The sequence below is a fragment of the Dermochelys coriacea genome, chromosome 20 (assembly GCF_009764565.3).
Source record: "Dermochelys coriacea isolate rDerCor1 chromosome 20, rDerCor1.pri.v4, whole genome shotgun sequence".
Lineage (NCBI taxonomy): Eukaryota > Metazoa > Chordata > Testudines > Dermochelyidae > Dermochelys > Dermochelys coriacea.
In genome coordinates this window covers 15,490,640-15,514,667 of record NC_050087.2, presented here as the reverse complement: position 1 = coordinate 15,514,667, position 24,028 = coordinate 15,490,640, and the positions used below count along the sequence as shown (strand labels likewise).

General features: G+C 61.5%; 1 protein-coding gene and 1 long non-coding RNA gene across 4 annotated transcripts in view; one reads left to right on the top strand and one right to left on the bottom strand.

Moving 5' to 3' along the window:
• The window catches only part of LOC122458387, a 493,263-nt gene that overhangs the window by 462,985 nt on the left and 6,250 nt on the right, over positions 1-24,028 (top strand). Inside the window, exon 5 of the long non-coding RNA XR_006278418.1 lies at positions 13,506-13,511. This is a non-coding gene — a long non-coding RNA (uncharacterized LOC122458387). The remainder of the gene's footprint in view (positions 1-13,505; positions 13,512-24,028) is intronic.
• Positions 9,429-23,046, bottom strand: PLPPR2 (phospholipid phosphatase related 2). 3 transcript variants are annotated; one of them, XM_038378057.2, is made up of 10 exons: positions 22,867-23,046; positions 18,812-18,930; positions 17,394-17,582; positions 15,574-15,694; positions 14,862-15,115; positions 14,366-14,542; positions 12,922-13,059; positions 11,720-11,838; positions 10,993-11,092; positions 9,429-9,762 (listed from the first exon to the last, which is right to left on the bottom strand). In XM_038378057.2, the coding sequence occupies exons 2-10, from the start codon at positions 18,875-18,877 to the stop codon at positions 9,748-9,750; spliced, it is 1,179 nt and encodes a 392-aa protein (XP_038233985.1). In that variant the 5' UTR covers positions 18,878-18,930; positions 22,867-23,046; the 3' UTR covers positions 9,429-9,747. The 3 variants fall into 3 exon arrangements, 1 of the variants encoding a protein (XP_038233985.1); XR_006278415.1 differs by lacking the exons at positions 9,429-9,762; positions 22,867-23,046 and having other exon boundaries at positions 11,650-11,838; positions 18,812-20,960; XR_005289654.2 differs by lacking the exons at positions 9,429-9,762; positions 22,867-23,046 and having other exon boundaries at positions 11,654-11,838; positions 18,812-20,960.

Genomic DNA, 24,028 nt, shown 5'->3' with positions numbered 1-24,028 from the left:
GGTGCAGGAAGGAGGGAGAGAGGCACGAGATGAGAGACTCTCCCCTCGGCTACGCGTATTCTCAAGCAATAACAACGCAATCCGTATTATCTACCCAAGAATACCCGTCGCCGAAGGGAGCTAGCGGGCTGGGGGTTCCTCTTGGGCACAGCTCCTGCCCAGGTGACCCGGAGGGGAGCTCCAGCCTGCAGAGAAAACAGGAGAGAAAGCAGGAGCTGAAAGAATAATAGAGAGTTAGCCACAAGGGGATAGGGGTGGGGTGGGTTAGGATGCCAGGCTGGCAGCACTACCCTGATTCTGTGCCAGGCCCTGTGTGCTCTTACCCCATGTGGCCCCCTGGGCCCAGCTCTGGGTTGGAGCATGTCCGTGCCACTCCGCTGACTCCATGCAGGCCTGCCAGGTCACACCAGCTGAGGATCTGCCCCATTGATTCTGATGGAAAGATGCCCATTGACACCAGCTGGGGATCTGGGCCCATTGACTCCAATGGAGAGGCGCCCATGGACACCAGCTGGGGATCTGGCCCATAGATTCCAATGGAGCGATGCCCATTGACACCAGCTGGGGATCTGGGCCCATTGACTCCAGTTGAGCAATGCCCATTGACACCAGCTGGGATCTGGCCCCATTGAATCCAATAGAGCGACACTGGACTAGAACCCAGGAGTCCTGACTCACAGATGCCCCACTCGCTAGTATCTAAACATACACTGCCTCATGTGGGTAGCTTGCAAAACACCCCATTAACATAGGGGTGTCATGGGAATCAATAGGGCCTCTCCAGTGCAATGCTGGGTACAGGAACATGCTCTCGGGGAAATGCTCTGGGGGCAGGGAGGGGCTAGCTAAAAGGCTTTTAGTTCGGGCCCAGCTGGGATGTGCTCACAGTCTCTTGGGGTAACGATGATTCCATTAGTCATTTAAAGAAGGCCTCATTAAGGCTGGGTCCATTTGGGCTTGACCAGCACCTTGGTTAATTCTTGTACATTTCAAACTCCTTAAGTCACTTTAGCAACTGCTGCCCTGAGGGTCTAGCCTGGCTCACCTCTCTTAGTCTAATTGTGAATAACCTGGGGCTAGAACCCCGAAATTCTAGCTCCCAGCCTCTGCTCTAACCACTAGGCCATAATGTCCTGACCCTACTCTTTACAGCTGATCTAAAACTGGGGGCAAATACATTCACCCTTGGCCCTGAGTCCCTGCCCTCTCCCTGCTGTAACCCACTAGTCCCCACTTCCCTCCCAGAGCCAGAAACAGAATCCAGGAGTCCTGACTCCCAGCCTCCCCTGCTCCAACCACTAAACCCCACTTCCTTCCTAGCACCGATTCTAGAACCCCGCCCTCCTGACCAGGCAGGCAGCCTCTCCTCTTCCAAGCAGGGAGCACACCCAGATAAATGTTTAATTCTGACACTCCAGAGCTCTGGGCAGGGTGTTGTGGGGGTGGTATTTTTTCTGGGGGGTGTTAATGGACCCAAAGCAGCTCTTCACACCAGCACTGTCTGCTGCATGACTGGTTCCACAGCTGGAAGCGTGATGTAAGATTATTTCCCCAGGTGCCCCCACCCCCTGATTTCTACTCTTCTTTAAGACCCCCTATTGCTCCCAGGGACCCCTCTCCTAGCAGGGAAAGAAGGGGAAACCTGCTCTGTAAATACCTGTGCTCTGGAATTGTTATTAGAGGTCTTAGAGTCATGGCTAGAGACCCCAGCCGAGATCAGGGCCCCATCACACCAGGCGCTGCTTAGACACCAACCAAGATCAGGTCCCCACTGTGCCAGGCCCTGCCCAGACCCTGACTGAGATAGGGCCCACACTGTGCCTGGCGCTGAACAAACCCCAGCCGAGATCAGGGCCCCGTCACACTGGACCCTACCCAAACCCTGACTGAGCTCACCCTGGCTAGGAAAGCCGCTGGGTCCAAAGGTTCTGGGCTCTGATGACAAGAGAGATCTTCTTATCCAGCAATCAGGCCTTTCTCTGCGCTCTCTCCCCTGCTCCCCCACCCTCCAACCCTCCCCTTTCCTGGCCCCCCCATCGTTCGCTTTCAGCACCAAGGCCAGCTCCCCTGGATTGCATTATCCCAATCCAGGAAGCCATGATCAGCGCAAGGCATTTTCACACACACCCACAGACCAAGAACTCAGCAAAATGGGGGTTCCAGGGTAGATTTGGGCAGGGCCCCAGTTCTCCCCGCTGTCCTGGTATTCTGAGAGTCGAGCCCCGACCGGGGGGGCGGGGTTCTTTTAAGGGGTGGCTAAACAGGTGGAAGCCTGCAACTTTTAGGGCAAGCCACCCGCTTTGCCCAGCCAGCATCCGAGATGCCTGCGGCCCGGGGCCCCCGCCTGGGGGCTGTTCAAATGCACTTTGATGGCTCGCCGGTTTCGCTCCCAACCCACTGGCGCAGTTCTTTGCACAGGATTTAGGAGGAGCCTCCTGATAGGTGTCAATCTGAGCCCCTGGCACCCTTCTATCTCTGCACAAACCAGCCATGGGTTGGGGCGGGGAGCGGATGACAAACTAGCGAGAAGAATAAAAACGAGGCGGGTTTTGGATAAGGGATGTGGGGGGGAGTTATACATTTTTGCTCACTAAAAAAGAAAAAAAAAGAAAACACCCACCCAGGAATCAGGGAGAAAAGCTACAAAGCAGAGAAAGGGCGCAGCAGTGGGAGACAGTAACTGAATGTGAAAACACAAGGGGAGGGGGCTTTTGCCAGAGATGCGGGGGGGAACATTCCCGGAGATGCTTTGGAAAAGAAAACACCCACAAAAAAGGACCAGAGCGGGCGCCCCAACCAGAAAATAACCCCGGGGCTTCATCTTCATTCCGTGTGCCTGGCTGGGGAAGAGCCCACAAACCGGTGCTGGCGGGTTAGGAAAATGACACTGGAGTCAGGCTGGTCCCCACCCGCGGGAGTAGAAGTGTGGGCTGGAGACGCTGGGGTGGGAAGAGGAGCTGCCCCGAGGGGCTGGGGAAGTGAGAGCAGAGGAGGGGGCTGGGAGGGAGGGGAAATGGGGCTCTGGCCCTGGGAAAGGATGGGGCAGAATGGAATGAAGGGTGGGGGGTGGAAAAAACCCATTGGGTTTTTTTTAGCATGTTGCCCCACCTTGGGGGACTCTCACACACACACTAACACATACACTGACACGCACACACACACACACACACAATGACTGACACTAACACACTCGCGCTCACTAACACACACACTGACACTAACACACACTCACGCACCAGCAAACGGATCCAGTCCTGGCCATGCAAAGAAATAGCAAAAGGCTGCAAAGGCTCCCGGGGGGCAAAGGCGCGACCCGAGAGCCCGGGACTCACCCCTCTTTTGTCCGGCAGCTCCCAAGGAGGGGAGGCAGCGCGGAGCGGGGGCTCGGGGGCTCGTCTCCTGTCTGTCTGTCCGTCCTCTGCCCAGCTCCTTCTCGATCTTTTCTCTCGGCAGAGGAAATCCCCGGATTTCTTGTGGAATTCCAGCCGGATGTGTCTTTAAAATCACGCCCCCCCATTCCCTCTCTGCCCCCATCCCCGGATCGCCCCCCCCGTCCAGAAACCTCCATGGCTCCGGAAAAAGCAACCCCCCACCCCAGCTCCATGCTGTAAACATGCCTGGGAAAAGAAAGGAGGCGAGCCAGGAGCTGGATTTGTCCCTCCTTCCCCCCGCCGTCACTGCAGCCAGCCGCCCCCCCCCCAGGAGCGGAGGGGTCACGCGATGTGGGGTGACACCCCCCAGCTGGGGGGGGGAGGATCCGTATGGCGAGCGCAGGACCCGCAGCAGCCCAGGGGATGCCACGCCCTGTGCCCCTGGCTGGGAGAATCGCGGCCCGCCTGGCTGGGGGGGCAGGGTGCCCGCTGCCTGCCCGGGGCGGGGAGGGGCAAAGCCCCGGCATGGAGTGGGGCCTGCCCGCGGGTGACAGTCACGCGAATGGGGTGGGACTGAGCGGGGGGGGGGGATCGTGGTTGTAAAGGAGGCGACGCCCCGATATCTGGGGGGGGAGGGAGCGGGGAGGGGGGGCCGGAGAGAGGGGCCGGGAGGGGGAGCGGAGACTCTGGCGGGGGGAAGGTGGGTAGCTGGGGAGAGCCCCGCCCCTCTTGGGAAACTGCCCCCCCGCCAGTGTGAGTGCGAGGCCCCTGCGTGGCTGGACCAGGGGGATGGGAGGGGCGGTTGGGAGGGGCTAGGAGCAGTGTGGGGTACAAAGAGAGTGAGGTGGGGGGGAGCGACACGCCTGTGTCCGACAGACAGACCCACCCCGCCCCCAGAGCCAGGCCCGGGTCCGGTACCGATGCCTCACTGGGGCCTCCGGCTGCAGGGCGGGTCCTGGGCTCTGCGGACAAGGGGGGGGAGGCACCAGCTGGATTTCCAGCCTCCCACTGTGGGCAGCCCTGGGCCTAGCACAGAGTCTGCTCAGCCCCAACTGGGTTTGCGCTGGTGCCCACCACTGGCTCCCCTCCAGCCCTGTGCCTAGAGCTGGCTCAAGCCCCCCCCCCCCCCAGCATAGTCCTGGTGCCCTGTGCTGGCTCATGCCCCCTCATATAGCCCTAGTCCCACCACTGGCTCCCCCCCACCCACAGCCCTGTGCCCAGAACTGGCTCAAGCCCCTCCACCCCCACCCAGCATGGACCTGGTGCCCTGTGCTGGCTCATGCCCCCCCCATACAGCCCTAGTCCTACCACTGGCTCACCCCGCCCCCACAGCCCTGTGCCCAGTGCTGGCTCAACCCCCCAGCCCCCGTGGTGCCTAGCATTGACTCACCCCTCCCCCACAGCCCCATGCCCAGAGATGGCTCACTCCCCCCCTCCCCCACCATGGCACGGCCCTGGTGCCCGGCGCTGTCTCTGCCAGAGGCCCAGCTGAGGGCAAACCAGCTCATGCAGAGCCCGAGCGCCTCCTGCCCCCACACAGGGCTGTCTCAGTGCCCCTGGGGTCAGGGTCTGGGGCAACTCTCAGGGTCCCCTGAGCCCTGCAGGGAGCTGAGATCCCTGCCCCAGCCCCATCACTCAACTCCAGACCTGGCACTGGGGGGTGGGGGGAAGGGGACAGGTGAAATGACTGACACAGGCCTGTGTGATACCCCCCCCAACCACTTACCCAGGCTCCCTTGCAGCCCCGACTCCTGCTCTTCTTGTAGGTTTCACCCTTGGCTCCATCAGGCCCCTCATCCAGCTTCCCCCCCAACTTCACTGCCCCCTTCAGCCTCCCCAATCCCCCAGCTCCCCAACATGAAACACTGGTGCCAGTCTCATCAGAAGAGCACCCACCCACCCCCCACACTAACTGTGGGACTGGATCCTGGCCTGCCCCAGCCACCTACCCCCAGCTAATGGGGGACATTGTTGAAGGGAGGGAGAAACTCCCCCTCCCACAGCAAGGGGCTCAGGCTCACTGCAGACTCAGGCCCTGAGGGCAGGAAGCCTCTCTCTTGTTTCCAGCCAGAGCTGTGATCCACCTGCCTCCAGGAGCTGGGGCTCCCTGGGCACAGACATGCCCTGGGGGGAGAGCTGGGCCCAACTGGTTCTGTCTCAGGGGTTCAGACCCCCCTCCCCAGGGATGAGCTTGGCATAAATACACCCAGCCAGTGACACCGCTGTGCCCCGCCCCTGTGCCTTCTCCCCAATGAGCTCAGAGCACCTTGGATCGCTGCAGAGAGGTAAACTGAGTCATGGGGGAGGGAGTGTGGCTATAATGAGGGTCAGAGCCAGGACCACAGAACCCAGGACTCCTGACCCTCAGCTCCAGGCCTCGCCATGTGCAGCAGCTACAGAGCCCAGGGTCCAGCGCGCCCTGTGCTGGCGGCTTCAAGACTCTTGTGCAGTACTTAAAGGGGCAATGCAGGAGACGTGGGAGGCCAGGGGCCGTTTCCCCATGGGAAAAGCAAAAGCCTGGGATTAAGGAGAGCTGGGTTCTATTCCTAGTTCCATCACTGGCCTGCTGGGTGACCCACTCTCTGCCTCAGTTTCCCCTCTCACCCTTTAGCCATATGGATTAGGAGCTCTTAGGACTGTCTTTTACTGAGGGTCCTCGCAGCGCCCAGCACAACTGGGGCCCTGAGCTCAGCTCTACTGTAATTTACTTAAAAGTTAGTAACACACGGGGCACCTCACCATAGCCGTACCCAGCTAAACAGGTACGCGGCCCCCTTCGGCTGTCCTGTGCCATTCAGATGAAGCCCAAGGCACCAGCTGATGCTAAACCCAGACAGACAAACCACGCACTGACAGACAGGTAGAGCAACGAGTGACGTTTCCATAGTAACAAAGGCGTTCTGAGGCGGGCTGTCCGATAACGGAGTCTGCAGAGAGCCTGAGCCCGTCGATGGGGAGGGAGAGCTGCCTGGGTGTAACCAACACAGTGACTTTGCCTGAGTCTGCAGAGAGCCTGAGCCTGTCACTCCCAGAGGGGGGAGCTGCCCGGGTGCTTCCCAATGAGGTGTTAACTCCCCTCCTGCTCTGTGTGGGGTAGGAGGAGAGGGCGCAGGGGGCTGAGACACCCCAGCTGCTGAGATGCATACCAATGAAGTAGCCAGGAAGGGAACTGCCCCCCCTCCCCAGGTGCTACCACGCCTACCCCAAGCCTTTATCAGGACCCAACATTGCCCACCCTAGACCGGGGTGACGTGCCAGTGATCACACAGACAATCTGTGGCAGTGCTGAGGAGAGAACCCAGGAGTCCTGGCTCCCAGCCCCCGCCCCCCACCCACACTCTAACCACTAGACACCACTCCCCTCTGAGAGCTGGAAATCCTGACTCCCAGCTGTCACAGAGCCACAGGTCCAGTGCTCCCACACGACTCTGGAACAGTCCCTGGGCAGACCAGACCCCTTTCGAGGGTTAACTCCCCTAAGGTCACACGCTCTCGCTGGGGTAAGCACCTCTCCTGCCCTCAGCACCCCTGGGTCAAGCCATGAGCTCGCTGGGGCAAGGCCACCTGGGTTGGACCCCTGGGAAGGCTTTCACCCCAAAGGGAGCCATGCCCCCCGACTTCCTGAGCCTGGAGTGACTCCCAGCCAGCGGTGTAAATAGGGTTTATTAGAGTCGGGAACCCAGCGGAGTAGGTGCTGGGTTAGCCGAGAGACCAGAAAAGTTACAGCAAGTTTGCTCACATTCCCGGGCTAACCAGGTCACTGGTCACCCGCCTTCACGCTTTGTTCTCCCGCTGGCTTCCCGTGGGGGGGGGGCGGGCGGCCTGGGGCGTTAGATGTGAGGCACCAACTGTCTGGCCCATTGTCTTCCAGGTTTGTCATGGGCATGGGGCCCCCGGCAGCCAGGCGTCAATCACACCTGGATTGCTACAAAGAATAAACCCCCTTGTTCCACCACCTAGTTAACCAGGCAGCACGGAGGGGAAACTGAGGCACACACCATATTCATAAAAAAATATTAAGAATTCCCATTTTGTCACACCATTCCCCCTCGCTCTAACCACTAGACCCCCACTCCCCTCCCATAGCTGGAAATAGAACTTCCGAGTCCTGGCTCCCAGCCCATCCCAGCTCTAACCATTAGCCCATAATCCCCTAACCCCAGTCTTTACAACCGGTCTTACACTAGGTGCAATTACATTCTCACTCAATGCTGATGTTTGGGGGCCCCTCTCCAGCTGGCAGGAGTACCCGGCCCCCGGTTTCCAATTTTTGTGAGACCAGCCCCCACTTTGGAGTCAGGCGGTATCTCCACATCCCCCCCTCCCCAGCCCCTGGCCAAGGGGCCCTTTCACAGGGCAAACGCAAACCAATCCTGAGTGGTTTGATGCCAGCTGGTGAGCTGGAGGGAAAGTTTTAAATGGCTCCAAGGTTCGTCCCAGTCTGGGATGTGGAGGGACGGGGTGCCCAGCAGGGGCCCCATCCCAGGGCTGGATCTAGGCCCCATGGGGCTGGGCAGTGCATTGACTGAATAGCTAATGCCTCTGCATCCCCCCATGTATCCTGTGCACATGGACCCACACTCAGCCGTATGCCCCCCATGTCCGTACTCTACCCATGCCTGCTACAGCTCCCATCTCCTCCCTGCTAATATGCTGGCTACAGGGGGCCCTGGCATAGTACTTGGCCCTTCCTGGGGGTGGCTGCCCAGCCCACCAGTGCCAGGCTCTATGGAAGGGCAGGAGCGCAGCCTCACCTGGGCCTCGTTAGCTGGAAGGCTGTTAATTAAGGTTGGAGCCCCTGGGCCTGACCAAAGGCTTAGACAAGCTCTGTTGTGGGGGGGCTGAGCTAGGTAAACTGGGCAAATGGGGCAGCCTAGCGATGTTGGGATGGGTGCTCTGCGGGAAGAGCCCTTAAATCCTGGCCATGGGAGGGCTTGGCTTTGCCTCTGCCGAGCTGTTTATGGGCCTTCATTATGGAGGGAAACTGAGGCAGGCTGCGTTCAGCCACAAGGGGGTGTTGCGGAGGGGCGGGTGCCCCTTCTGCAGGCCCATCTACCCCGGCATCCCAGCTGGACCCTTCAAAAGTAGCTGCAAGGTCCCTGCCCCGCAAGTGGGGAGGGAGGGAGGGAGGGAATAACTTGCCCCCAGGGGAGCCGCCCATCTACCCCTGCAACTCCTGCTGAACATCCCAGCTCCTGGCATTCCCACCCCCACCCCCACGAGGGTTGGGCAGGGGCTGTTCTCTTGCTATTGCGAAGCCTCCAGATGCTCCTGGGATACGCCTCCCCCCCCCGCCCCATGTGATTGTGTTTCCATGGCAATGGAGAATAAACCATTGCATCAGGGGAAGAGAGATTTGCCCCCGGGACATCGGGGTGGGGCAGGGACTGCCCTGGACACAGGCCACTGGGAATTCCAGACCATGGGGCCTTCCCCTCTAGGGGGCGCGGGCTCCAATCCTGCCCCCGGGCAGGGGTCTGGCTGGCTCGGGGGTGGGGAATGGGACACTGGGCCTTGGGGGGGTTCACCCTGACAATGAACTGGGCTTGAGAGAGTCACTGGGGGAGAGTGTCCCACCCTAGAGGTGCAAGGGAGGGGGATGCTATGAGGCCCCCACATCAACTACACGACCTGTTTCATGCGGCTGACATGGCTGATCCGTCACATTGGGAGGGGGTGACACTGGAGCTTGGCCAGGAAGCCTGGGGAGGGGGAAGCCCAGGGCTGGGCTAGCAGCACTTTGTGGGTCAGGAGTGAGGGGCACTGGCAGAGCTGGGGGGAGCCCAGGGCTGGGATAGCAGGGGGCTGTGGGTCGGGAACGAGGGGCATCAATTGCACTGTTTGCTCTGACCTCTGCCCCCCGCCCCACTTGCAGCCTCACACACTCGTTCTGGGGGGCTGCGACTTGGGGGGCTGATGACTGACGATTCTCCAGGCCACCAGCGTCTGTTACAAATGTGATTTTTATTAAATCCTCTTGGAAACATGTTAGATTTTGCCTGACCCCCCCACACACCTTTGGATCAGACCTTCCCCCACCCCCCCAAGCACCCCCACCCCAGGCACCTGTCCCCCATATCCCAGCAGGGGGGTTCTCCACAGCACACTCCCCAGCCCTGGCCGGATGACCCAAGGGGGAAGAAATGGGTCCAGGATGTGTTTGATTCCCCTGGAGGTTGGGGTGTCGATGCAGCAGCTCCCCCCTCCCCCCCCGCTCCGGGGCTCCCCTCGCACTCCTGGCTTGTGAGGATAGGAGCGAGTCTGGCTCCAGGTGCGACAGTGGCGGGGAAACCCCGGCGGGGGCGAGTCCGGCCCAGCCGCTCGCAGGGGTGTGAACGGCCCTGGCTCGGTGCCCATCACTTAAACACCAACGTTGTTAACGACTCCAGCCCTGGGGGAGAGGGGGGGCATGGATCAGCCACCAGCCGCGGCTCTGTTGGTGCCACGAGTGGGGGAGCACTTAGTCCTTCCCCCCCAGGCAAGGAGGACAGGGGCCCAGGGGCCCACCAAGCCCCCCGCCAACACCCATCTGGTCTGGGCAACTCCTGTGGGTGGGGCTTATTCCATGGGTGGAGCTTGGACAAGCCCCTCCCCTTCCCCCATCTGAGTCCTATGGTTGGACAGCGATAATCTGTGATTGATGGGTGAGGCTAAACTGCCCACAAAGGGCTCAGAATTCCCCCTCCCCCACTTCTCTGGGCACCAACAGCTTTGGGGGGCACCCTGGGACCCCCAGGGAGAAGGGTCCTGGCTGTCGGGGTGTCCAGGCCCTGGGCAGCCAGGATGAATGGGCTCCAGAGACAGAAGCAGCCCCCCCACGCCTGCCCCCCCAATGCCCTCGCCCACCCCTCACATGTACCCCCCCACCTGGCCGTGCCCCCTCCTACCCTTCCCCTGATCTTTTGCTCAATCCAGATTCAGCAGGGTCCAGAATTTGTTGCAAACAAACCCCCCCCCCCGGCACCACTACATTGCTCCCAATTTGCTGGTTTCTTCCTTTTGTCTTTAGCTCTGCCGATGCCTTTGAAACCAGCCCCCGACCCTCCTCTGGCCTCCACTGGCCCCTGACCCCCCTCTGACCTTCATCACCCCCTCTGGCCCCATTGATCCCCCAGCCCCCCACTCAGCACTGCCCCTTGTCAGCTTCTGTCCCAGCCCCCCCCCCCCCAAGATCAAACTGACTGACATACCACGCCACTTCCCCCCGTCCAATCTCCCACCTATCCAGGCTGAATAGAGGGGAGGCAGCCCCCAGCTGGGGGGCCCTTTGGGGCTCTCAGTGGGCGGCCCTAATTGTGTTCCTATCACCCCAACTTCAGCAGCTGCAGGATGGGTGGGGACTGAAACTCCACTTATTGCCCTAGCAGCAGGATTGGGCCCACCTCAGGGAGGGGGGAGGGGAGGGAGAAAGCTGGGCCCTATAGAATAGGAGGGTGAGATTCCCCCCCCCCCGCCACCCTTACAAGTGTGTCATTACAAACCCCAAACAAACCAGGGAGGAATTGGTTAAAGGGATGGTGCTGGTTAGGGGGAGCAATAGGCAGAGGGGTGACCTGGGTGGGGTGCTCTGGGGGGCCACAACCTCCCCTCCCCTCCCCAGGAGGCAGTGTCTCCGTCAGACCTCGCTGGTGACGGAGCGGGAGGGGATGAGCACGTCGGGGGTGGTGGGGAAGAGACACAGCTGGGGGTCAGGTGATTTCTGGGAGCACAGCTCTGTGATCCTAGAGGGGAGAGAAAGGGGGGGGCAGAGCTTTAAACATGGCCCCAAAGCCCGTGAAAAAGTTACAGCCCCCCACATTGAATCCACAACTTTTGGTCCCAGAGTACAGCCCTCTAGTGATACAGCTGAGGGAGCAATGCTGGTAGTAGGCACCACTGGTAGGTTGTTATCCCCTCGGCAATCTGGCTTGGGCAGCGCTGGTAGGTTGTTATCCCCTTTGCAATCAGGCTTGGGCAGCACTGGTAGGTTGTTATCCCCTCTGCAATGTGGCTCGGGCAGCGCTAGTAGGTTGTTATCCCCTCTGCAATCTGGCTCGGGCAGCGCTAATAGGTTGTTATCCCCTCTGCAATCTGGTTTGGCCAGCGCTAGTAGGTTGTTCCACCTCCAAATCCCCCAATTTTCTCTCCTTTCCCCCCAAAACTTGTGTTTCACGCCCCCCCAAAATCTGCATATTCTCCCAAAATTAATTTGCCCTCCCAAAACACAATCCCATAATTCACCCTCCCCATTCACTCCCTCTCCTGTCCCACTTCCCCCCTCCCTGGCACTGGGCTGCACCTGCCTGGGGTGGGGGGAGGGCGCGCTCCCTCGGCAGGTCTCCAGCAGGGCGTAGAGGGGTGGCACTTACTCGTAGGGCCGAGCCGCCCCAGCGTGGCCCCCCATGCGGAGGGAGCGAGCTAGCTGCCTCTCCAGGCCTCGGGTGAGTAGAGTGGAGAAATCCTGCTCTTCTGGGGGGTCCCTGACCCGCTAGGGCCCCCCCCAGGGAGAGCAGCGTCAGGCGGGGGGAGGGGAGAAATGGGGGGGAAGAAACGACAGAGAGATGGAAACAATGTTAGGCCTTTGCTCCTTGCTCACACTGGGTGAGGGAATTGGAGGGGGTTAAGAGATCTTTGGGGTTCACATGGGGGGGATCAGGGGGTCACTGGCATTCACACTGTTGGATGCGGGGTTCACACCCGGGGGGTCATCAGGGTTCAAATGGGGAGAGTCCTCACAGGGGGACTGAGGGTCCTATGGGGTGAGAACGGGACTTGGGGCTCATCTCTGGGGGGCAGCCTGAGATGGAAAAGGGTGGGAATGGGAGGGGGAAGTGTGGGGAGAGAAGGAACCCAGGATGCAGGACTCGGTGTCTATACTCCCCCCCCCCCCGCACCCCCAATTGGGCCCCACTCCTCCTGCATGTCCCCGCCAGACCCCGCCCAGTTCAGCATCCTCCCCCAAGACTGTGAGAGCTACCCCCACCCTAGAGCCAGCTGCCATGGGTGCTGGGGACCAGATGCCTGGTGAAGCATCCCCCCCCCGACACCACCCCGCTCCCTTTATGACCTGGGGGTCAGGTGGAGGTGTTGAGGTGTCGTGGGGGGAGGGGCCATGGGTGAGGGTTTCAAGGGGGAGGGGATCAGGGGAGTTATGAAGTTCCCAGCCCCACACGCTGGGGGCCAGGGGTTAAGGCCACACTGTCCTGGCCCCACTGCCTCTCCCCATCCTGATCCTACCCCGAGGGGAACCTGCCCCCCCCCAGCTCCCCACCCCAGTTCAGCGTGTGAGGTGGGGGAGAGGATGGCAGCAGGGCCACGTGACCCCCTCCCTCACACCTGCTCTCCCAATCCTACACCCCCATTCTGCAGTCCCCCCAACCCCCACCCCTGTGCCCTGCAGCACCCTGCATTTTCCTGGGGCTCGGGGCGGGGTGGGGGGGACTGAACAAAGAGCCCCCGGCCCCAGAGGATGCACCCACTGCCCTGCGGCGGGACAGGGATGGGCTGGCTGGTGGCTCCCCAGAGCTGGGCGCATTCCCAGGTGGCTCGCTGCGGGTGCCCTGCCCCTCACCTGGGCTACGCTGAACTTTTCCAGGGGGCTCTCGACGCAGGGCAGCCCCACGCCAGGGACGCTGGCCAGACTCTCGGCCGGCGCCGGTTTCTGGGCCGCGGGCGCCTTGCTCCGGAAGTTATTGACCACGCAGGTGACCTGGGGATGGGGACCCAGAGTGAGGGAGGGTCCGGCCCCCCTAGGCACCCCTCCCCGCTCCTTGCGGTGTGGCTCGGCGCCCCCCAGCTGACGGGTGGCTGAGTGCGATCGGGGAAGTCCGGGGTGCGGCTGAGAGGCCTCCCGGGTTGGGGGTTGTGCTCTGAGGACTGTGGGAGTTGGGGGTGAGATGAGGGCTGTGTGGTTTGGTGGGGTGTCCTGGGGGTAGGGATGGGGGGCAGGTGGGTGCTGTGTGGCAGGGGGTGGGGAACTGCAGGGTGCTTAAGGGCCAGGTGGTGGGCTGTGGAGAACTGTGGTGGGTGGGGGCACTTAGGGGAGGTGGGGTGCTGTGGGGGATTTGGGGGGCCAGGTGGGAGATTGAGAAGTGCTGTGGGGGTGGGAACCATATGGGGGTGGGCTCCGGGGGTGTCGGGGGGCATGGGGAGCAGCACAGCGTGTGGGGGCAGGTGGGAGTCTGTGGAGAGCTGTTGGGGTGGGGGCCATGTGGCAGGGGCTGGGGGCGCTTGGGGGAGGTGGGGGGCCGTGGGGAGCTTGGGAGGCGGTGGGGGGCTGTGGGGAGGCATGGAGGTGGGTGCCATGTGGCAGGGGCTGGGGGTGCTCAGGGGAGGTGGGGAGCTGCGGGGAAGCTCGGGGGGCAGATGGGGAGCTGGGGGTGCTGTGGAGAGCCGAGGAGGCTGGGGATGCTCAGGGGAGGTGGGGAGCCATGGGGGTGGATAGGGGCTAGGGGGGCTGTGGGGGGCATGTGGCAGGGGCTGGGGGCTTGGGGGAAGTGGGGAGCGGTGGGGGGGCTGTGGAGAGCTGTGGGGGTGGGCGCCATGTGGCAGGGGCTGAGGGCTCTCAGGGGAGGTGGGGGGCTGTGGGGGAGCTCGGGGGGGACAGGTTGTGGGCTGGGGGGGCTGTGGAGAGCCGAGGGGGCTGGGGCGCTCAGGAGAGGTGGAGGGCAGTGGGGGGCAGGTAGGGGGCTGTGGAGAGCTGAGGGGGCTGGAGGTGCTCAGGGGAGGTGGGGGGCTGCGGGGAAACTCAGGGGGGCAGGTTGGGAGTTGGGGGGGCTGTGGAGAGCCGAGGGGGCTGGGGGTGCTCAGGGGAGGTGGGGGGCCGTGGGGGAGCTCGGGGGAGGGCCGGTTGGGGGCTTGGGGGGGCTGTGGAGAGCCGAGGGGGCTGGGGATGCTCGGGGGAGATGGGGGTGCAGCGGGGGAGCTCGGGAGGGCAGCTTGGGGACTGGCGGGGCTGTGGAGAGCCGAGGGGGCTGGGGACGCTCTGGGGAGGTGGGGGGCCGCGGGGGGCTCACCAGGAAGGCGGCGATGGCGGCCCCGGTCAGGAATCCGGCCAGCACATCAGCCCAGTGGTTTCGGTGCTCGGCCACCCGCACCACCCCCACTAGGGCAGCCGGGCCGGCCAGCGCCAGGCAGAGCGTGGGCTTGGCCAGCCGGGAGCCCCGCACCTCCAGCACCAGCGTCACGTACATCTGGGGGGAGAGAGATGGCGTGGGGGGGGCAGGAGCCATCAGAAGCCCCCCAAGCTCTGCCCTCCGGACCCCCCTGCCTGCAGACTCCCTGCCTTCCTCCCCCTTCCTTGGGCTGCCCTGCCCATAGCCCCCCCCGCACTGCCTCCCCTCTCCCTGCCCTATGGCCCCCTGCGCTGTCCCCTCTCCCTGCCCCCTCAACCCCTCTGCCCCACCTCCCTACCCCCCCGACTAGCCCCACGGCCTCCCCTCCCTCTGACCCACAGCCCCATTGGCCTGTCCCAGCTTCCCTGCCCCACACCGCGGCCCCCCCAGCCCGTACGGCGGTGTAGACCACGGCGTAGGCACTGAGCGCAGCATCCTTGGAGGGGAAGGCTTTGCGGGCTGCAGTGACCAGGGTGGGGTTCCCAGCACAGGCCCCCCGGTCGGTGATGTACTGGGGGCCAGGCAGCTGGCACCCCAGCGCCGTGTAGTTGGGACGGCACACGGAGAGGAAGTGGGGGGTCTGGTTCCCCGTGACGACCTGCCCGGCATTCGCGAAGATGGTGGTGGTGAACAGGCCGAAGGAATAGACACCTGCGGGAGGAGGGGAGTGATTAGTGCAGAGATGGGGAGCTGTGGGTCGGGAGTGAGGGGCACCGGCAGAGCTGGGGGGAGCCCAGGGCAGGCGAGCAGGGGGCTATGGGTCAGGAGCGAGGGGCAACGGCAGAGCTGGGGGGAGCCCAGGGCAGGCGAGCAGGGGGCTATGGGTCGGGAGCGAGGGGCACTGGCAGAGCTGGGGGGAGCCCAGGGCCTGGCCAGCAGGGGGCTGTGGGTCGGGAGTGAGGGGCACCGGCAGAGCTGGGGGGAGCCCAGGGCAGGCGAGCAGGGGGCTGCGGGTTGGGAGTGAGGGGCACCGGCAGAGCTGGGGGGACCCCAGGACTGGGCCAGCAGGGAGCTGTGGGTCGGGAGTGAGGGGTACTGGCAGAGCTGGGGGAGCCCAGGGCCTGGCTAGCAGGGGGCTGTGGGTCGGGAGCGAGGGCCCCCCCACTCACCCAGGAAGCGGACGATGCGTCTCAGCAGCGGGATGAAGTAGCAGCACTCCCCAGAGATGATGGTTTTCTCCTTACGCCGCCGTGGCCAGCAGAAAAATGCAGCCAATTCCCCGACCAGGATCTTGGGGGTGGGAGTAGGATCCCAGTTAGCGGCTCTATCAGCACCCCCTATCTCAGGCCCAATTCCCCTGGGCCCCATGTGCAGGGGCTGCTCTCTCCCACTTCTCGTGGGGGCAGGATGGGATCTAGGAACCAGCCCCCAGGGCAGCCTCGGGGCTGCTCTAACTCATGCTCTGTCCCAGCACAGGCCTCTGTGGGGAGGCAGGGAGCAGGCACACCCCAGTGTGCTCCAGCTATGCCCCCCCAAGCCAGGGCCTTAGGCCAGCCTGGAGGTCCTGGGACCAGGCAGGGGAGCTCCCACCTGAGAAGCACAAAGTGCCATCACCGTAACTGAGAATTGAGCCCAGGGTGCAGGATCGGGCGCCCAAGAGCCCCCCTATTAGTCTTCCCCTCCCCCAATACCCTGTCCTGCCCCCAGGGGGCACCCCGCTGCCATCGGGACCCCTGCCTGGATCCCAACGCTGGCCCCTCTGCTCCAGGTGCTGGGGGATCCTTGGGGCAGTGGGTGGGGGAGAAGTGAGGGAGCCTCATCTGTGCAGGGAGGAGTTGGGGATCCTTGACGTCCCCTTCTAGCCCCTCCCCCCAGTCCTCCCTGGGTCCCGTCCTCCCCCCCGTCCCCCGGCAGAGCAGACAGTGCAGCCAGGATTAGCCAACTGGAGCGGACGGAGCCCAGATGCGGGGGAGTGGAGGGAAGGGAGGGGGGCTGGGAGCTCCCAGCTTCTAAAGCGGGGGACGGAGCCGTGGCCTGTCTCTCTCAAACCCTGCCTCAGTTCCCACGAAGGGGGGAGTGGGGAAGGGCAGGGATGGAGGGGCGGGGGTCGTGGGCAGAGGGCAAAGACAGAGAAAGAGAGAATGGGGAAATGGGGCTGTGGGTGGGAACTGAGGGGCACCAGCAGAGCACTGGGGGGGGCGATCCGCCTCCCAGCTCAGCCCCATCTGACTCCTGCCCCAAGGTCCCATCCCGTGCTCCGGGGGGCGGGGGGAGGCCCTGCTGTCCGTGTCCAGCTGCTGGTCAGTGGGGGCGGGGCAGGGGCTTGGCCATACGTGGAACCAGCCGCATTCAGGCTACCAGCTTGGCATAGGGGGTGCGGGCTGGGGGCACCAGGCTCCAGCTGCTCCCTGTTCCCTTTGCACAGATGATCTACATGACTCCCCTGCCTCACCCCTGCTGGCCCCCCAAAAACCCCAGCCCCCCCTCCACTCCACCAATCCCCTGGAGCCACCAGTCCTACTTCCCAGCCGCCACCCCACTCCATGCAAAAGCAACATCTGGTCCCTGCTAACCCAGGCCCAGATCCATGATGCTGACCCCTCAGCTGGGTCTGAGGGCCCCCCGGAGGAGGCTCTGAGAACCCCAAGCAGTCCCCCCCCGCCAGTCTATGCTCTGCAGGTGCTAGCGGGTCCCTGTGGCAGGGGGGGCCCTTGGTCACTGGCCCCCAATTGGGCACATGGCGGCTGGTGTGTGGGTGCCCTGACAGCAGCCTCTGCTTGGGGGGGGCACATTGCCCCAAAGCCCAAGGGGTTGGCATGGGTCTGGAGGGTCAGAACCCAGGTGTGACACTCATGGGCCCAATCCCTCTGAGATCCCAGCCCCACCAGAACCCCGGGGCACCACCCAGCCCTCCCATACCCGCACGTCAGCCCGCAATGTACACGCCCCCCCAGCCCCACATGCCAGCCCCTGCCCGGGTGCCCCTCACCATGGCCGTGGGCACGGCGGTGACCAGGGAGTAGACCAGGACGGGTGGGGCGCGGCTGGTGTCCTCGGGCCCCGGGTAGGGCTTGGCGTAGGTGCTGTCGTAGCAAAAGAAGCCCTGGATGTGGACGGGGAAGGTGTCGGTGTATTCGAAGTGATACGCCAGCAGCACCGTGCCCGCCATGATCACCAGCTGGAAATAGAACATGGCAGCTCAGTGCCTGGCCCCGGCCCGAGCCCGGCCCGGACTGAGCGCCAGGCGGAGAGGAGCGAGGAGGCAGAGTCGCGGGGTGGGAGTGGGGGGAGCCCAGGAACCATCCGTCCCGCCTCTCCCTCCCCCCCCCAGGCTCCGTGCAAGCTCCCTCGTGCACTCCCGTTCACGCTTGGGTGTCTGCTGTAGCTCCGCATCACATCATGGCCGAGGGCAGAGGCACCCACCTCAGTCAAACTGGGGCAGATGGCTGCTCCCCCCCCTCGCCTCCCTCCAGAGCTTCCCCACCCCCCTCACCTGCCCCTCTTCCAGCCGGAGCACCCAAATAAATCCAAACCCCCCCCAGGGAGCACCATGCTGTGCCTTTTCAAGGCTGCAGCCTCCCCCACTCATGCAGCATGGTGGGGTGGGGTGCAGGGGCTGTTTATACAGGGACCTCTTGCTCAGTGCTGAGATGCAGCCACCTCTGGGGTGGGGCATGGGGGCTGTTTAGGACAGGAAGGAAGTGATGAAGGATCCTGTAAGCAAGGGAGTGGGGGCTGGGGATTTGCCTTGGCCCCCCCAGCCCCTGGCAGTGATCTCAAAGAGTCAGGGCCAGGGTTTTATGATGTGGCAAATGGAAAATTTAATTCCCTGGTTCGTGACCCTGGCTCTCTGGGCCGACTTCGTGCTCCTGAGCTGGATGGTGAAGGGGGGTTGTTTAGCCCCCCCCAGCATGATCTCCCCCCACACTTGCCGTTTAACACAGGACCCTCCTCCACAGCAAAACCCCTGTGTCTAGCCTCTGGAGGGTTCACGGCAGGAGGGGCTGGTGGTAGGGCATGAGGAAGGGGGGTTGGTAGGGCACTGCGGCAGGGAAGCTCACAGCACTGCCTTCCTTACCCCTGGCCTGGAGCACTACTGTGGGGAACTTGCAGTGCTGGAGTCCCCACATCTCCCCAGGCTGGGCACTGCTGCAGAGAAGCTCACAGCTCTGGAGTCCCCTGGCCGGGGGTGGGGAACAGGGAAGCTCGCAGTGCCAGTTCCCCATTTTAAGGTACATTTGTTAATTTTGGATTCTCTCACTGAGCTGAGTGGGGAACAGAACCCAGGAATCCTGGCTCCCAGCCCCTTATTCTCTAACCACTACACCCCACTCTCCTCCCATAGCCAGGGAGGGAACCCAGGCTTCCTGGCGCCCAGCCCCACCCTCCTCAGGCCCAATGCCTTACCTCCACGAACACAAAGCAGGGGATGATGGAAACGCTTCTCTTCAGCTCCTGCTTCCCACCAGCCATGATGCCCACTCTGGGCGTGGGAGAGAGGGGGTCCCTCCGTGGGGAGGGGGCACCTGGCAAAGGAGACCCAAAGGCAGAGCGGTCACTGCATCCCTACACAGCCCCTGCCCATGCACGGTGCAAATAGAGACCCCAGGTCCCTCCCCCAAGCAGCATCTCCCATGGTGCAAACTGCCCCCCCCCCCGATTCATCTTCCAGGCTGAGATCTGGCTGCCCCCCACAGCCCGCCCCTCAGCTGCGGCCTCCCAAGGCCTCCTGATCTGGCTGCCATCCTGCCACTCGGCCTCCTGTCCCTGCTCCTTTGGGGCGTCAGGACAAACCGACAAATTGCCCCGAAACGGGCCGACGAGTCGAGATTTTGGAATGTTGGTGGAATGGAAATTCCGGGAAAACGCCGGACGGTCGGGAGCAGCCGGACGCTCTCTTTTGATACGTTTGAAGCCTTCGAACAGGACAGAAAACATGAGCTAGGCGAGATCTCAGCATGAGATGGCAAAGCGAGAGGAATGTAAAACAGCACAATACAAGATCTGCTGCGGTGAACGAGAAATTGTATAATAGAATCTAAACAGAGAAAATAGAATTGAATATCAAAGTGCAATCGATTCTTTGTCTCTGTTTAGATTCTCTTGCACTTGCATAGAGCTGCAATTTAAACAGGAGGAAATATCCTCATATAATAATATAATCCATTATTTTTTCGGTATTTAGGTTCTATTACGCTTTTCTATTAGATGGTATTTTCTCTATTCAGATTATAGCTCTGTCAATGTAACATAATCTAAAGTCTAGATAGTAGAATAATGAGATAAAGGTAATAGAATAATAAATCATATAATCTCCGAGTATAAGGGAATATATAATGTAAAGGTATACAACAGAGTGTAATGGCGTGTGAAAGTTTAAGAGAATAAGGAATTGTACGCAGCAGAAGGACTGGCTCCATTTTGATCAGTTTCCAAATTTTTCTGTCAAAAAGGAGGTGGAAATCCACCTTTCAATTGTGACAAAATGGCCTTTTCTGACAGGAAACACCTCTGCCGAAATTGCTTCTGGCCACTGGACTCGGTAGGTTCTGGGCCTCATTCGGGGCCACAGGCCGGGTGCCAGCTGGGTGGCTTCTCCATGGGCAACAGACCGAAATGCGGGCTCTATCAAGCGGCGTCCTCTGTGCGGCACCTCCACTCTGCACCGTACGTACCAGGGCACGCCATCTGGAGGACGCCGTGTTGTAGAACTGGGGGTGTGGATGCGTTCGGGGGCTGGACAGAACTGTTAAACGGGTTGACAGTTGGACTATCTGATCCCGTCTGCCCGTGCGAGAGATGGGGAATCCTACCTATGCGAGAGACAACGGATCCCTGCCACATGCATTGTGCGAGAGGTGGCAGGTCCCAGATGTGCTCGTGCGAGACGGGGCAGGGGCCAGACACACTCGTGCAAGAGGGGGCAGGCGCCAGACACACTTGTGCGAGATGGGACAGGTGCCAGACACACTCATGCGAGACGGGGCAGAGGCCAGACACACTCTTGCGAGAGGGGGCGGGCTCCAGACACACAGCCTTTCTCCCATCTCCTGGGGCGATCTCTGCTGCCCCCCCCCCCGATTTCTAGAAACCCTAGCTAAGAAACGTTTGTAAATAGGAGTGGGTCTATTTTACATATCCCTCAACCTGCAGGGTAAAGGTACCAAAAGTAAAAGGCTGGAAGTAGTCCCGGCAGAGGTGGCCAGCACACAGGTGAAGGGGCGGCATTGGGAAGTGCTGATTGGTGGGGTGGCTGGAAGTAGTCCTGGCAGAGGTGGACAGATGGGCACTGTCTGGGTGAAGGGGCTGGATTGAGAGGTGCTGATTGGCTGGGAGGTTGGAAGTAGTCCTGGTGGAGGAGGACAGAGCACGGAAGAGGCAGCAGTGTGACCTGTACAATCTACCTCCAGCTCACACGCCCGAGAGAGGGCAACAGCCCTTGCTGAGTGACCCGTTCCCCTTGCCCGGAGCCGTCTGCACCCAGCGAGCACAAAGCATTAGCAGGGACCCACGTCTGGGGGCTGATTGGGACTCAGGACGCCTGGGTTCTGTTTCCTGTTCTGCCTCTGACCTGCTGTGTGATCTCATTGCCCCCCGTGAGCCTCAGTTTCCCCTCCCACTCTGTGTCTATGTAGATTGTAAGCCCCTTGGGGCAGGGACCGTCTCTCAGTGTTCAGCATCTGGCACAACAGGGGCCTGATCTCAGCTGGGGTCTGTGCAGCGCCCGGCACAACGGGGCCCTGACCTTGATCGGATGCTAGACCCTACTATATATGCAGTCAACAATCTGAATTCATCTCAACCTTCTTGCTCTCTGCCCCATGCTTTTGGGGAATGGGGGAGGGGTGTTGCTGCATTTATAGCCCCCCTCCCCCCCCACAGTTACATTGAACTGAGAGCCCCCTTCCCCCAGTTCTCTTCCAGATGGTCAGGACCCCCCACCTCCCGGGAGGGGTGTGTAGCTGATACTGGGGCAAATACCCCCCCCACACTAATCCTGTCCATTTCATGCCCCAGTTCGGCTGCCTTGGCCACAGGTGGAGATAAATAGAGATTAACCCCCCCACACACACAATTCCCAGCCCCCGTGGATAACCCCACACTGGTCCCTGCTACCGATCCAGACCCCAACCCCAGCTCCACTGTCCAGGTGCTCAACTGGCATCACATCTCCCAAGCCCCCCCGTTTCAGTGCAGAGTCAGGCTCTGATCCGCCCCCCACCTGTACAGCTCTGCCAGGGCCACGGCCCCATCGCCCCTGCCTGAGCCGGGCCAAGGGGCGGATCCAGCCGCCACCAGCCCTGGTTCACTAGCAACAGGCCCCCTCGCTCTGAGTCACCAGGTGCCTGGCTCCCGGGCCCAGCGATCGCACCCGTTACCGGCTACAGATTCCACCGAGACTGTGCCAGGCTGGGGGCTGTAAATCTCTGTATCCCATACACCCCTTTATACAGCCCCACCCCCTCCTCCCTCTATCCATCCAGCCCCACAAACACCCGTCTATCTATCCATCCATCTCCATACACCCTCCTTCAGCCATCCAGTCATCCCCACACACCCCTTTTATACAGCCCCCTCCCCCTCTATCCATCCAGCTCCACAAACACCCATCTATCTATCCATCCATCTCCATATACCCTCCTCCAGTCATCCAGTCATCCCTGCACACCCCTTTTATACAGCCCTCCTCCCCCCTCTATCCATCCATATACACCCCTCTACCCATCCTTCCCCACACACCCCTTTTATACAGCCCCACCCCTCCCCCTCTATCCATCCATATACACATCCCTTTTATACAGCCCCACCCCCTCCTCCCTCTATCTATCCAGCCCCACATACCCTCCTCTATCCATCCATCTCCACACACCCTCCTCCAGCCATCCAGTCATCCCCCCATACACCCCCCTTTATACATCCCCACCCCTCCCCACTGTCAATCCATATAGACCCTCTTCTATCCATCCATCCCCATACACCCCTTTTATACAGCCCCTCCCCCCATCCATCCATATACACTCCCTCTATTCATCCATCCCCATATACCCCTTTTATACAGCCCCACCCCTCCCCCTCTATTCATCCAGTCATCTCCATACACCCCTTTTATACAGCCCCTCCCCCCTCTATCCATCCATATACACCCTCTCTATCCATCCATCCCCATATACCCCTTTTATACAGCCCCACCTCTCCCCCTCTATTCATCCAGTCATCTCCATACACCCCTTTTATATAGCCCCGCCCCGCCCCCTCTCTGTCCATCCATCCCCATACACCCCTTTTACACAGCCCCTCACCCTCTGTCCAGCCATACACCCCCCCCATCCATCGAGCCCCGACACACGCATTTGTCCATCTCACAACCCCAGGCCCCCCCGCCCGGCTTAGAACATCCCCCCCTCCCCAGCGCCTGTCGCTGGCCCCGTTGCCCGGCGCTGGGGCCTGCCGACCCCTCTCACCGCCCCTCGCTAGGCAGCAGCCATCGCTGCCCCCCCCCGTCCAGGCCCCCGGGGCTCCTCGCCGGCCGGTCACTGCTCCGCCGGCCGCCGGCCCGGCTCCATCGCGCTGGATCGCGGCGACCGCCCGGTTCCGGAGCCGCTCAGCAGCTGCGGCTTCTCCAGAGCGAGGGGGCGGCGCAGGGGCGGGGGTGGAAGCTGGGGGGGGGGGGATCAGCTGGCGTCATGAACACGAGGCATGTGCCCCCTGCGGGGGGGGTCCAGGCGCGGAGAAGGGGCTGTGCCCCCCCCGTGCCGCCCCCCTTTGCAGGCGGATTGTCCCGGTGCTTGCTGGGTTTTGTATTGTGTCCCCCTCCCCCCCAGCTTAAGGGGTCTGAGAAAATGTGTATGTGGGTCGATCATAATCTGGGGGGAGCAGTTTGGGTGGGACTGTGCTTAAAATGCTCCCCCCAACTCCACACGCACCACAGGGGTGTTTATTCCACTCCGCGGGGGCTTGGGCCTAAGTGACCCAGAGAGTCGGAGTGGGGCTAGAACCTAGAAGTCCCAGGAGAAAGGGAGAAGATGTGGAGGGGGGTCCATTATGGAGGTGACACTCGGCCGGGACGAGGGTCTCCTGAAAAGGGGACCCCAGCTCTCGTGTGTGGGTGAGAGGTCCAGTGTGGCCAATGCTCACGAGACTCATGATCATTGTTGGCTTCCTTAAAGCCCCAGGTCCTGGAGTCAGTGGATATGGGATGATTTCAGCCTTGGGTCTTAAAGAAAAAGGAAGTTTCTAACCCTCGTGGCTGTGGCGAAAGCTTCAAAATGGGCCCCCAGCGCACCCTAAAGGCAGAAAAAGTGGAAGACAAATCGAAAGACCCCCACATCTATTATTGTTACATAATCTCCTGATTTTAAAGCCAATCTCATGATTTTTGGTGAGCCCGATTCATGATTTTTGAACAGCTGGGGACAGAACTGGACATCCCTTAGTAGACGGGGAAGGCCCTTGTCAATTCCTATAGGTGCCAGACTGCAGTTTACATTTGTCTTTTATCTGTAACCATGTTTCCAAGCCTTGTGCCCGCTTGTGATGAAGTTGGGGGGGTTCTCTTAGTGTTTTGCACGAACACTATGTGTATCTCAGTTTCCCCAGTGTGCTGCATGTTTAACCTGGTGGTGC

Coding starts and splice junctions, on each gene's coding strand:
- PLPPR2 (XM_038378057.2), bottom strand. CDS start 18,877: ATGGCTGGTGGGAAGCAGGAGCTGAAGAGAAGCGTTTCCATCATCCCC. Junction 14,543..14,861: donor ACGCCGTGGTCTACACCGCC/GTACGGGCTGGG, acceptor CTCTCCCCCCAG/ATGTACGTGACGCTGGTGCT. Junction 13,060..14,365: donor CCGCCATCGCCGCCTTCCTG/GTGAGCCCCCCG, acceptor CCCCATCCCCAG/GTCACCTGCGTGGTCAATAA.